The sequence below is a fragment of the Chelonoidis abingdonii genome, chromosome 24, assembly GCF_003597395.2.
Source record: "Chelonoidis abingdonii isolate Lonesome George chromosome 24, CheloAbing_2.0, whole genome shotgun sequence".
Classification (NCBI taxonomy): Eukaryota; Metazoa; Chordata; order Testudines; family Testudinidae; genus Chelonoidis; species Chelonoidis abingdonii.
In genome coordinates this window covers 2691273-2703989 of record NC_133792.1, presented here as the reverse complement: position 1 = coordinate 2703989, position 12717 = coordinate 2691273, and the positions used below count along the sequence as shown (strand labels likewise).

The 12717-nt window shown below is 47.9% G+C and overlaps 1 protein-coding gene across 6 annotated transcripts in view; it reads right to left on the bottom strand.

Annotated features, from left to right (window-relative positions):
• Positions 1-4914: 4914 nt before the first annotated feature.
• Positions 4915-12717, bottom strand: part of RABL6 (RAB, member RAS oncogene family like 6) — a 108556-nt gene continuing 100753 nt past the window's right edge. For 4 of the 6 annotated variants that reach the window (XM_075060519.1, XM_032770798.2, XM_075060516.1 and 1 more), the window contains 3 exons: positions 7874-8045; positions 6966-7018; positions 4915-5584 (listed from right to left, as the gene is read on the bottom strand). In XM_075060519.1, coding sequence (XP_074916620.1) covers positions 5390-5584; positions 6966-7018; positions 7874-8045 — 420 coding nt within the window. In that variant the 3' untranslated portion in view covers positions 4915-5389. Of the gene's footprint in view, positions 5585-6268; positions 6641-6965; positions 7019-7873; positions 8046-12717 lie in introns of those variants that run through there. The other 2 variants (XM_032770793.2, XM_032770796.2) reach the window with 2 other exon arrangements.

The following is a 12717-nucleotide window of genomic DNA, read 5'->3' as shown; positions in this document are numbered from 1 at the left end:
CACCTTGAATGGGGTCCCGCCCCCCCATCAGGGTCAGGTAAGTGTTGGGCAGCACCTCAGGCCGGGCCAGCGTCACCTCTGCACCCATATCCCAGTATCCATTGACCTTCCTCCCATCCATCTCCAGGCGAACAAGGCACTTGCTCTGCAGGGACCATCCTGCCTCCACCCTGTAAACCAAGAACCTTGAGTCCAGAGAATCCAGCCCTCCAGAGGAGCTGGTCTGGGAAACTCCTCCCTCCTGAGCCATTGGAAAGCTGTCAGCCCCCCTTGCCTGGGAAGTCTGCCCCTCCTCTCTACCCAGTTAACCCTATGTGGGCTTGGGCTGCTTAGTCTGTCCTTGAGCTTGGGGCACTGGTTCCGTATGTGGCCTCTTTGGTGACAGTAACAGCAGCTCATGTCCCATTGATCTCCTCGAGTGGGTCGGTTGGTCCTGATGCCAAATGCTCCCCTTTGGAGGGTATTCTTCACATTCCCCCTTTGGGGAATCCCACGGTGACACTCACTCTGTATCACGGTGTACCTATCCCTTTGGGACTCCTGTCCCCGGTCCACAAAGTCATCGGCGAGCTGCTATGCACACTGCAGGTCCTCTGGCCTTTTGTCCCCCAACCACATCATCAGGTCCGTTGGGCAGTGTTCATACAGTTGCTCCAGTACAATCAGCTTAATCATGTCCTCCTTAGTCTAGGCCCCATCCGCCCACTTGTGAACGTATCCCTGCATGCAGAAGATCAGTTCCAGATATGTGACCTCAGGGACTTTACGAAGGCTCCGGAACTTTTTCCGGTATGCCTCGGGATTCTTCCCAAACTTATGTAGCAGGGCCTTTTTGAACAGTTCATAGTCTCCTGCCTTCACTCCTTCCATTCGGCTGTATAACCCCACGGCTTTGGGGTCCAGTAAGGGGGTGAGAAACCAGAGTGTCTGCAGGGTCAACCCTGTCCAACTCACAGGCCTTCTCAAAGGCAATCAGGAATTCATCTATGTCCTCTCCTTCCTTATGCTGGGACAGGATGCACTTATCAAAGTTCCATGCAGTCCTGGGTGCCCCCTCACTCACTGCAGCAGGGGGCCTGCTGCTCCTCAGACTTTGTCCAGTTTCCCAGACAAAAGGTGTCACCAGGCCCCAACCCCCCTCCTGGGCTCAGGTTACAGGCTCAGGTGTCCTCACCTAGTATCCCATCACCAATGCAGACAGTTTCAATAAAACTCCCATGCAATATTCCCAGGTTAATCTGCCCCACTCCCTACTCCGTCACAGGTTGGTCCTGTTTTGAGCAGGGGGTTGGACTAGATGACCTCCTGAGGTCTCTTCCAATCTCAATCTTCTGTGAAATGCAGCAGTCTTCTCAGAACACGCTGATGTAGCCAAAAGAACAAATGGTTCTAGTGGATCTTGACCCATTTTTTGATTAGGAAGCTATGGTAGGTGAGAACAAAGCACTTCAGCTCTTACTTATGTAGGACTTTAGGCCCAGATGCCATACTATCTGTTCTGTACTATTTGATGGTATTCTATGCAGTAATGCAAGTTACGCAGTGGAGATCAAGGTCTGATCTTAGTGTGTCAAACTTCACGTTGTTTCCGAATGGTAATCTGGAGGGCGGGGGAAGTGCTGAGTGAGGTTTTATGATGTGCGAGTCTATCAGCAGCAAGTAACAGGTGGATAATGGCTCCAGAATGGCCACTGCTCTGCTTGGAAAATTTGCCTTTTAAATTGACACACTACAAAAATATAGTGCTACCATGTAGTTTAACAACAAATGGATCTACAGCAATTTACAAAAGACATAATCCACATGCAGCCTGGGGTGGCTTTGGCTCCAAGAATTAGCTGCTTCTACCAGCCATGAGTTGGCTGATTGTGTTTACTCATCATCCAAAAATCAAGTGGTTTGCCACCTCCTGAAATACAAAACCAAAGCTAGAGTAAATGTGCTTCTGCAGAAGCTTCCGCACTAACACAAACGGCTACTCCATGCTTCGTTTAATCCAAAGGCTGCATACTGGAGGTGCTACCTATAAACCCGCAAAAACAAATTTTCAAAGAGAAAGCCAAGTCCACAGATTAACTGCTTCTGACAGGCATAATCCTGTATGTTCCGCACTGCTAGCTGGGGCATTTCCTAGGTGCATACTCAGAGAACTGGGGAAGAGGGATTTAATTCAGTCACAGGCTAGCGAGTGTCTTCTGGATCACCATGGGCCACTGCACCTTGTTAGAGTGGAACAACTCTGTCGGCAATACTGCTTCTCGGTGGGGGTTCCCCAGCTGGCCTCCCAACACAAGCTCCTGGCACACTAGACTTCAGAGATGAAGGGCTACTCCTGAGGCTGAATTCGCCAGAGTATCATGAATGCTTAGAAGGTGCTCAGCATTGATTCTCATCTTCCCCGTGAGAGAGAACGAGCATCCACTCCCTACATGGGGAGAACTGAGACCCCAATTAATGCAGCAGAGACAAGAACTGAACCCCAATCTCGGATCCCAGTCCAGTTCATTAACCACAAGGCCAGCTTTCCCCAAAGCTGCTTCAAAGGTGTGTGTGCATGTGAGAGAGAGAGAGAGAGAGAGTGTGTGGTTGCGGGGGGGTGGGGGAGGGTGTCTCTATAGGCCCGTTTCTCTTTAGAGGAATATTTAGGAAAGCAATGACTACCATTATTCTTTGCTCCAGCCATTCCAGTGCTGACTGTTTAGGGCTGAGAAATCCAGGCCCTCAGGAACATACAAGGGACCATGTCAGTCAAATTTGGGCCAATGTTTCAAAAATGCTGCCCCCCCAAAAAATTAAAATAAAATAAAATTTGAGGGATCCCAATAGAAAGTTTTGATCAGATTTACAGAGATGGTTCAGCTTTGTACTGGCTGGAAAGTGAAACCATCCAGGAAGTAACTATAAACAGGAACAAAAACAATGACTATTACTGGCAGCCCACGTGACACAAACGTAACACTTGAACAAACCATAGAAGGGGAGAAGAATTCAGATTATTTAAAGTTTTCAACTTGAACAATCTTCTTCCGGTGTTTACTAAACACACAAGGAATTTTTTTTTAAGCTACGGCTTGTCCCTGACAGGATCCCTTTAAGGAAACAGCTGCTAAGTCATCAGGAAGGTTTGAGAGAATCGCCTCTTGCGAAACTGTCCTGGAAGGCCATGCAGTCTCCTGAGTTCAAGCAAGTGTTTGCAATGGTTAAGCTGTGTACATAAGAAAGGTGCAGAGGCAGTTGTGTACAATAGAGAGCTTTATAGTCAGAATGGAGTGCACTAGGTTTTCCAGTGCAAAATGGAACATGATCCAAAATCTTTACAGAGCAGAAGCACTTTCAAAAACACTTGGCCAGCTGTAGCACAAATGTCGTTTCCATTTTGGAGCAGAGGCTGCAAACTGGTTTGCAATCTGGTATTCCTCCCTACTGTGTGAAGTTTGAAACATTCCATGCAAATTCTCCAAAGGGTCACATGAAACAAAATACTTTGACCAGGCAACTGCTAATGGAAAACGTACCTGAAATGATACTCCGCTCATGCAGCAAGACCCCAGTTTGTTGTATATAGAAAGTTACAAGTGCATTTCTCAGGGAAAAAATGGAGCAACAGTCTATAGTTCAAGGCAACTCTGAAGTGAGGATGGGTCCAAAGCAGTATCCCACTGACTGCGGAAGTGGAAGGAAACCCGAGTTTGGATTTCATCTCCTTTCCTCCACACAGTCCACCTTTCACAACTAAAAAGATAAAAACAACCCACACGAATATGGGCTATTTAATAAATGCACAAAAATGTGAATGGGCTTCATAGGGCTGAGCCTCAGAGGTAATACAGCACAATAGGGTTCTGAGTATTAACAAGTATCAGAGGGGTAGCTGTGTTAGTCTGTATCCAGAAGAACAACGAGAAGTCCATGGCACCTTAAAGACTAACACATTTATTTGGGCAAAAGCTTTCGTGGGTAAAAAACCCACTTCTTCAAATGCAACTGAAAAAGTGTTTTTTTTAACCTACAAAAGCTTGTGCCCAAACAAATCTGTTAGTCTTTAAGGTGCCACCGGACTCCTCGTTGTCTTTGAGTATTAACAGACCCTTTAAAGATTGGGGGGGTGGGCGGGGACTCACCAAGACAATGGAAGGCATGAACGGGAGGGCAAAGGTGTCAATAACCATCCATGACCTATGCCGCTGAACATGCACTGATACATGGTTCTTTGATATCAGAGCCAAAATTAAAAGGCTTCCAAAGCTCATGTGACAAGAGGAGCTTCTGCACTCTACTCTGGGGAAGGAAGTGCCCCGCACTAAGTGCTAGGGGACCTAGTAAACATGGCTTTCAGTGTCTGCAGAACTTGAGGGACACTCTCCCCAGCCCGAGTGGTTTCCCCATTTGGTGCAGAGGCAGCCTTTGTTTTGCAGCATGCCCTGAGAAGCAAACACCTTGCCATGCTGACGCATTTCTGTAAACTCTTGAAATTCTGGTATCTCCATTTCCATCCAGCAGTCATGTCCCTGAGAGGTGCTGTAGGGCTGAATTGCTAGTGTATTCAAATTCAAGGCTGGGGTGCCAGGGAGTGTTTAAGGGAAAGTGTCAATTTAGTTTCTTTTCTCAAAGATAACTTCGCATTTTCCTCCCAACTGCACAGCGGCTTACATGTAGTGCCAGAGACAAGGGGGCCGTAGGAATCAATGAGGCTACATGTATTCCAAAAGCAGCATCACAGGGTTAATTATGCTGCTGTGCAGAAATATCCCCAAATTATACTCACTCTTATTTCAGGCCCTGCAGCTGCTTCATTAAGAGCCATACAAGATGATATTTTGCTAATTTAAAGCTTTGTCAATTGCCTTATGGGGCAAAGGCCAATAACACCTTTCTCATTAAAAAAATAGGAAGGATAAAAAGTTAAAGACTTGATTATTCACAAGGTGACAGCACGATGAATTCAGGTGGCATGTTTTGCTGCATTCATTTATTTATTAAAACAGGAATTTCAGGGGTGCAGCAGTGGAATATGGTGGGGGTGGGAGCAGGTCCACTCACCTTTCCCTCTCCACACCATGCCAACTACCAGATTGGAACTCTCTGGAGAAAGGAAAGAGGGTTAGACATTGGTAGGAAGAAATGACAACTCATTGCCATGATACCATACCATGACCTTTAACCTTCAAATCTTCCTCTAGTATCCCACAGCTGTGTTTTCCTTCCACACGACTGCACCAGAACAGCATACACAGATGTAAAGCTTTTTTGTTCCACCATCTCTGTTTCGACAGTACTTATGGTAGACAGCCAAAGCTTTACACATCTGTACCCGTCCTGGCGTGGCTCGTATGGAGAGTTGGAGGCAGCCACCAACCCACGGAGTCCGCTGATTATACCCACTGCAGGCCTAGAGCTCCTCGTAGTCCCCGCCCCCTTGCTGCTTGCTGGTGCTGGCTCCTCCTCCCAAAAAGGCCTCCAGTTCATCTATCTCATTGTTCTTCTCCTTGCTTCTTTTTTTCTTTTTCTTCTTCTCATCTTTGCTCTCCTCCTTCTCCCTGCACTTCTTGTGTTTGCTTTTCTTCTTTATAGACTTCTCTTCTTCCTGCAAGATGCAAAGGCAATTAAGAAAGGTTTTTTTAATGGCACCAGTAACCCATCATGCATCATCCTGAAAGTGGGACCCTAGGGAGGAAGCCTATCTATCATGGGAATTTTATATGGAAGGAATAAAGTCCAATATCTAAGAGGGACGGGGTTAATGATGTCGGAACCGTCTGCTATTTGTGACAAAGTTCCTCCTCTATCTTGGTGGGTCCTGCGCTTATTGGCAGATTTGCTCACCTCAGTGATCTTCCCCACAGTCTGGATCAACTTCTCCTGTGTCTAATCAGGAGTTGGGAGGTTTGAGGGGAGGCCGGGTCTCCCCTCTACTCCAGGTTCCAGCCCAGGGCCCTGTGGACTGCAGCTGTCTATAGTGCCTCTTGTAACAGCTGCATGACAGCTACAACTCCCTGGGCTACTTCCCCATGGCCTCCTCCAAACATCTTCTTTATCCTCACCACAGGACTTTCTCCTGGTGTTCTGATAACGCTTGTACTCCTGAGTCCTCCAGCAGCACAGCCTCTCACTCTCAGCTTCTTGTGCCTCTTGCTCCAGCTCCTCACATGCACTTCCTCTCCTCCTGCCTGACTGGAGTGAGCTCCTTTTAAACCTGCCTTGATTGGCTGCAGGTGTTCTAATCAGCCTGTCTGCCTTAATTGGTTCTAGCAGGTTCCTGATTACTCTAGTGCAGCCCCTGCTCTGGTCACTCAGGGAACAGAAAACTACTCACCCAGTGATCAGTTTATTTGTCTTCTACCAGACTCCTGTACCCGACTGGTTTGGGTCTGTCACATATTATATACTGGGAGCTTGTGAAGCAATGTTCGGTTTACACTAGCCGTCCTGTCAGATAAGGACGGCTAGTCACAATGCCAACAAGTTGAGAGAGAGAAGGTAGGTGTGGCAATATCTTTTATTAGACCAATTTCCATTGGAGAGAGAGAAGCTTCTAAGCTACACAGAGCTGGGAAAGTTTGGAACTGATGCACCTCATTGAAGAACAAATCTGCTGATGATCTCTGGTTAGCTCTTAAGATTTATTCTTTCTTGGACACTGCTGAAATTGAGAGAGAATTTTGTTGCCAGATAGCACATATGCTGTCTGTTCTATAGGCATGCTCTGTACAATCAAATCGTGTGCATTATAGCTCTGATTTTAACTTTTAAATTTAAGTTTTACAAGTTTCCTTGTAAGTTGGAAAGCGGCTAATAGCCTGGAGACTTGGCGACTGCAGACCCCCTTGCCTCTCCAGGGTTGGAATATGGAAGAGAAACCAGTCGCTAACAGAGCCAGCCACACTTCCCTGTAGCACGCCAGCCCCCTTCTGGCTGACTGGCAGAGAATATGCTGATGGAGTCTACACTGGGGAATGACGCTGTACCTCTTTGCTCTTCTTCTTCTTCTTTTTCTCCTTGGAAGGATGTTTTTCTTTATCTGTTCAAACAAAAAAACCCAAAAGTTGTTTTCTCTACCAAATTAAATGGCTAATAATGCATTTTCCACAAAAAAGCCCTGCTCTCCTGCTGCTAAGGAGGACACTGTATATGGTGCATTAGAGCTGAATTGTGGGGAGATCCTGATTCACACTACCAAACTGCATGGCCTCTTCCATCATTATTAGTAATCTATCAGACCCAACACAACAGGGCAGCGTTGGTTATGGGAAATCAAACAGTTAAAAGCAAGGCAAAATTACATGTGAGTTATTGATAGAGCTTCAATAGGGTTTGACATCTTAGTCATAATTTTAAAACAACTAATCAGTCCCTTCTCCCCCCCCCCACCCTCCAGTCATGAAGAGTTTTTAACATCCCATAATTCCAGGTTACTTCCCAGGCAGATCAGTAGGAAACAGTCACACGGTAATGCCAATCCATCCACAGAAACCTCTCTGCATAAGCTACGATTGGCTCTTGGGATGGGGAGGACCCACAACAATAGACTCAGATTCACAGATTCTGAAGCATGCAAAACTGGACAGGAAATCTCAAGAAAAGGCTCTCAAGAAGTGCCCCTACTTCTAGCAGGGCAGGAAAATGCCCAGTAGTCTCTCCCAAGGCATCAGCAAGTGCTCCCCCAGCTAAGGTTAGTCAGGGCAGGCATGGGAGAAAGTGAAAGAAAGTTAGTTATGCTTTGGCAAAGCTCATTAAATGCTCACACTGGGCGCTGGGTGAAGTTGGGGGTGTTTTACTTAAGGCAGAATTGATTTGCTTAACGTTGGACCTATTCAGTGCAGTGAAAAACCCAGCAGGACAATCAGTCAGGAGTGGCTCAGTGACCTGCTTTTACCTTCATCACTGCTCTCTTTGGGGCCTGTTTCTTCCAAACCCAAGCCAAAGAGATCAGAGTCATTTTTCAGCTTGAAGGAGTGGACTGTAGGCTTCATGGGCTGTGGAGGCTTTGCTAACGAGGTGTCTTCATCAGAGATGTCAGAGGGGTCTTCCCGGACTGGGAATTCACCCTAGAGAATGAAAGTAGACACATCATGGACCCAATCTCAGCTACCAAGGAGTCTAAACTGATCGCTCAAGCAAAAGCCCCATCTCCTCTCTACTTAGGATACATTTCTGCTCTCCAAAGGGGAGCTGAGGGGTGGTAGAACTGAGCTATTTTCAAGAAGCTGTCACACTTTTATACTATTTTATGCCACGATGGAAGTGCCTGGACAGCACTGGAACTGTAGCTCTGGTGTGAAGTGCCCTGTGGTGCTTAACATTTGTACTCAAAAGGCCAGGCTCTTGGTGCTGTGGGGTTAAACATGAGCCCCAAATGCATCGGGCTTACCAACTGCACGAACAGGCACTGCCATCCTGGAAAACCTTCAAATACAATGGACTCAAACCTATATTGTGCCCTGGCAGAGTCACATGCCATCCTGGGGTCAAAAGGAAGTACGCACACAGGGGAATCATTTCATGGGGCTGGAGCAAACCCCTCTGTTCAAGGAAAGAGGGAGCTGTATCTCCCATGATATAGAGGCTGAAAGCTGGAAAATTGCAGGGGCCAGGTAAAGCCTCAGAAGGCTCCTCTCACCCTGCAAGAGGGGAAAAGGAGACAGCTGTGCCCCAATCCTGGAGCACAGACATCCCACCATGTCTGCCGCTTGACACTTAAGGAGTTAACTTTGTTCCTGTACAATATTCTTAGCACTAGTCCAAACGTGATCTGCCTCTTTTGCTGAGCTGCCTTTCCAGCTCTGTATACAGCCCTCCCCCTGTTAGTGGAGGGGGCACAATTTCTTTCACTGCTCAACCTCGCCAAAACATTGTGCACTGAAGAAGAGTTTTTCTGTGGAGGAATATCTCCCTGGCGCTGCTACAATGCAGCACTTCCCAGCAAATCCTGCTGTCTAATCAGGCACAAGGAGTCTCAACCTTGCTCAGAAAGCCACTGTTTTTACAGTGAAATGGCGAGCATTGGCCATGCTAAGAGAACGGAGTGTTACTGAATGAGGCCAGTATGATACATGGCCATGGTCATGGACAAACTAGGACAGTGACTCTCCCCACACAACCATGGCGCAAGGTGAACACACTAAACCAGCTCTACAGGAGCCCTCTCCAGTTACTGGCTCAGTATACAGCACTTTGTCTGCAAGCATAGGGGCTGCTTTACACAGTCAGTCATGGCTAGTTGTTTCTGTACAGATGGGCCTAGTGGTTCTAACTGTGGACGAAGGCAGGGACATCCAGAATTTGCTCCGGTAAAGGCCACAACAGCGAACTGTAGGATCTCAAAGAATTCACTGAATTCCCTCATCTTTAATATGGAGGAAGGCCTGGAGGAGATGCCAGGTCCTCTCTGATCTAGGCAGTCTTTTGCAGGTTGCATCTATGTTAAAGCTGAGCAGCAGCAGCCTGTCTTGTCAATGTTGTGGATATGCTATGGATACCCCAACTTCAGCTGTATGTTGGACTGCCCCTCTATAATGGCATTTGGGGCTTCAATAGGCTTTGACAAGCAAAGGAAGGTTTCAACACAACTTCACCATGGCTTTTCAATTCTTGGGTTGAAAACAGGGAACTGTGCATACACATTCACTCTCCCTCTCCCTGCTTTCCCCATTCTCTCCCTGTCAAGCTTTAGTACACTAAGCTCCAGATGAAAAATCCTCAGCATTTGGGCTTCATACATTCCATGTGTCTGCTTGAGCTCAGAGGTTATCTGCAGTTACTGAGAATAATCTGTATTAGGGCTGTCGATTAATCGCAGTTAACTCTCACGGTTTACCCCCAAAAATTAACTGCAATTAAAAAAATTAATCACAATTAATCACACTGCTAAACAATAGAATACCAATTTAAATTTAAATATTTTGCATGTTTTTCTACATTTTCAAATTTATTGTACACTGCTCACTTTATATTATAATTTTTTATTACAAATATTTGCACTGTAAAAATAATAAAAGCAGTATTTTTCAATTCACCTCATACAAGTACTGTAGTGCAATCTCTATCGTGAAGGTGTAACTTACAAATGTAAATTTTTTTTGTTACATAACTGCACTCAAAAACAATGTAAAACTTTAGAGTCTACAAGTCCACTCAGTCCTACTTCCTGTTCATCCAACTGCTAGGACAAACAAGTTTGTTCGCATTTACAGTAGATACTGCGGACTGCTTCTTATTTACGTCACCTGAGAGTGAGAAAAGACGGTTACTCACCTTTGTAACTGTTGTTCTTCGAGATGTGTTGCTCATATCCATTCCAGTCAGGTGTGTGCACGCCGCGTGCATGTTCGTCGGAAGATTTTTACTCTAGCAACACTCGGTGGGTCGGCAGGGCGCCCCCTGGAGTGGCGCTGCTATGGCACCGGATATATACCCCTGCCGACCCAGCCGCCTTTCAGTTCCCTCTTGCCGGCTACTCCGACAGAGGGGAAGGAGGGCGGGTGTGGAATGGATATGAGCAACACATCTCGAATAACAACAGTTACAAAGGTGAGTAACTGTCTTTTCTTCTTCGAGTGCTTGCTCATATCCATTCCAGTTAGGTGATTCCCAAGCCTTATGTAGGCGGTGGGGTCGGAGTGAAAAATGGCAGAATGTAAAACTGCGGAGCCAAAGGCTGCAGTATCTCTTGACTGTTGAACCAGAGCATAATGCGAAGCAAGGGTATGGACCGAGGACCATGGAGCTGCGCGATAGATCTCGTGGGTAGGTACACGAGTTAGCAAGGCGGCAGATGCAGCCTGAGCCCTGGTAGAACGCATGGTGATGTGGCTTGGGGAAATGTGAGCCAAATCATAACAAGTGCGGGTGCACGTTATCACCCAAGATGAGATCCACTGAGAGGAAACAGGTAGGCCTTTCCTTCGGACTGCTACTGCGACCGAGAGTTGGGGCGTGTTACAAAATGGTTTTGTCCGCTCAACATAACAGCGAGCGCTCTACAGATGTCCAGGGAGTGCAATTGTTGTCTCCGTCACGTTGAGTGTGGTAACATGAAAGGCCGAAACCACCTTAGGGAGGAAAGCCGGGTGTGGACGTAACTGCACCTTGTCTTTGTAAACATAACGGATGGTGGAACCACCATAAGAGCCCTGAGCTCGAAGACTCGTCTGGCCGATGTAATGGCTACGAGGAAAGCTGTCTTCCAAGACAGGTATAGCAGCGAGCAGGTCGCTAACGGGTCGAATGGAGGAGACATAAGTCTGGTTAAACCCAGGTTGAGGTCCCAGGTTGGGGCTGGGCAGCGTACCTAAGGGTGTATGCGCTCCAAGCCCTTGAGGAACCGCGAAACCATAGAGTGTGAGAACACAGAACGACCACCTTAGCCTGGGTGGAAAGTAGAGATGGCTGCCAGGTGTACCCTCAGCGATGACACCGCTAGGCCCTGCTGTTGCAGGCCAGAGGGTAGTTTGAATAGAGGGGATCGAGACCTCAGCAGGAGTAAGATTAAGCGTTTCGCACCTGTAGGAGAAATGCTTCCACCTGGCCAGACATGTTGACCAGGTGGAAGGCTTCCTGTTACCCCGATAGTCACGTAGCAGCCACACTGTGAGGTGAAGAGACTGCAGGTCCGGGTGGCAAAGTCTGCCGTGGAACTGAGGTATGAGGTCTGGTGGAGTGGCAGGGTAATTGGGTAGGCTATTGACAGACCAAGCAACGTGGCGTATCAGTGCTGCCTGTACCACGCTGGAGTGATCATGATGATGCGCGCCCTGCCCCTGCGAAGTTTGAGCAGGACCCAATGAGCCGGGGGAATGGTGGGAAGCACAAAGGCGTTGGTCCTTCCACGGCATGAGGACAGCATCCGAGATCGGTCCCAGGGAGAGACCTTGGAAGGAGCAGAACCGCGGACATTTCCTGTTCTCGCGGTAAGCGAACAGGCCCATATGTGGGAAAAATCCCCACTTCTGGCAACAGAATGCATCACATCGGGCAGGGCGATCACTCATGAGACAGGGAAGACCTGCTGAATCGAAGCGCCAAGGAGAAAGGATCCTACCAGATTTATCGAGTGGGCTATGCAAAAGTCCCAGAGATGGATGGCCTTCTGACAAAAGGAGGAGGACCATGCCCCTGCCAGGTTGTTTATGTAGTACATGGCCGTTGTGTTGGCTGTAAACACTGAGACACCACGGCCTCACAGCTGCTGCTGGAACCCCTGGCATGCCAGGCGGACTGCTCTCATTTTTGGACATTGGTGTGGAACGCCAGCTCCCGAGAAGACCAAAGGCCTTAAGCTCAAAGCTTACTGAGGTGAGCACCTGAGCCGAGAGATGACGCATCCGTCGTCACGGACAGTGAGGGCTGGGGCGGATGGAGCGGAATCCCTGCCCACACCAGGGAGGGAGTTAGCCACATTCTAGGGAGCCTAAGGTGCTCGAGGGGATGGTGACTATCGTGACCATTGGGCCCCTGTCCGGGCGGTACGCCGATTTGAGCCAAACTTGGAGAGGACAGAGGCAGAGCTTAGCGTGTTTGGTTACAAACTAGCAGGCAGCCATGGGACCCCAGGAGACCGAGACAAGTGCGAACCGAAGTCGTTGGGAAAGTTTGCAGACCTCGGATGATCGGTGCCATTGCCTGAAACCGTGGCTGTGGTAAGCAGGATCCGGCTAGCTCGGAGTCCAGGATAGCCCCTAGGAAGTCTAACCTCTGTGTGGGAACCAGCGTGGATGTTTC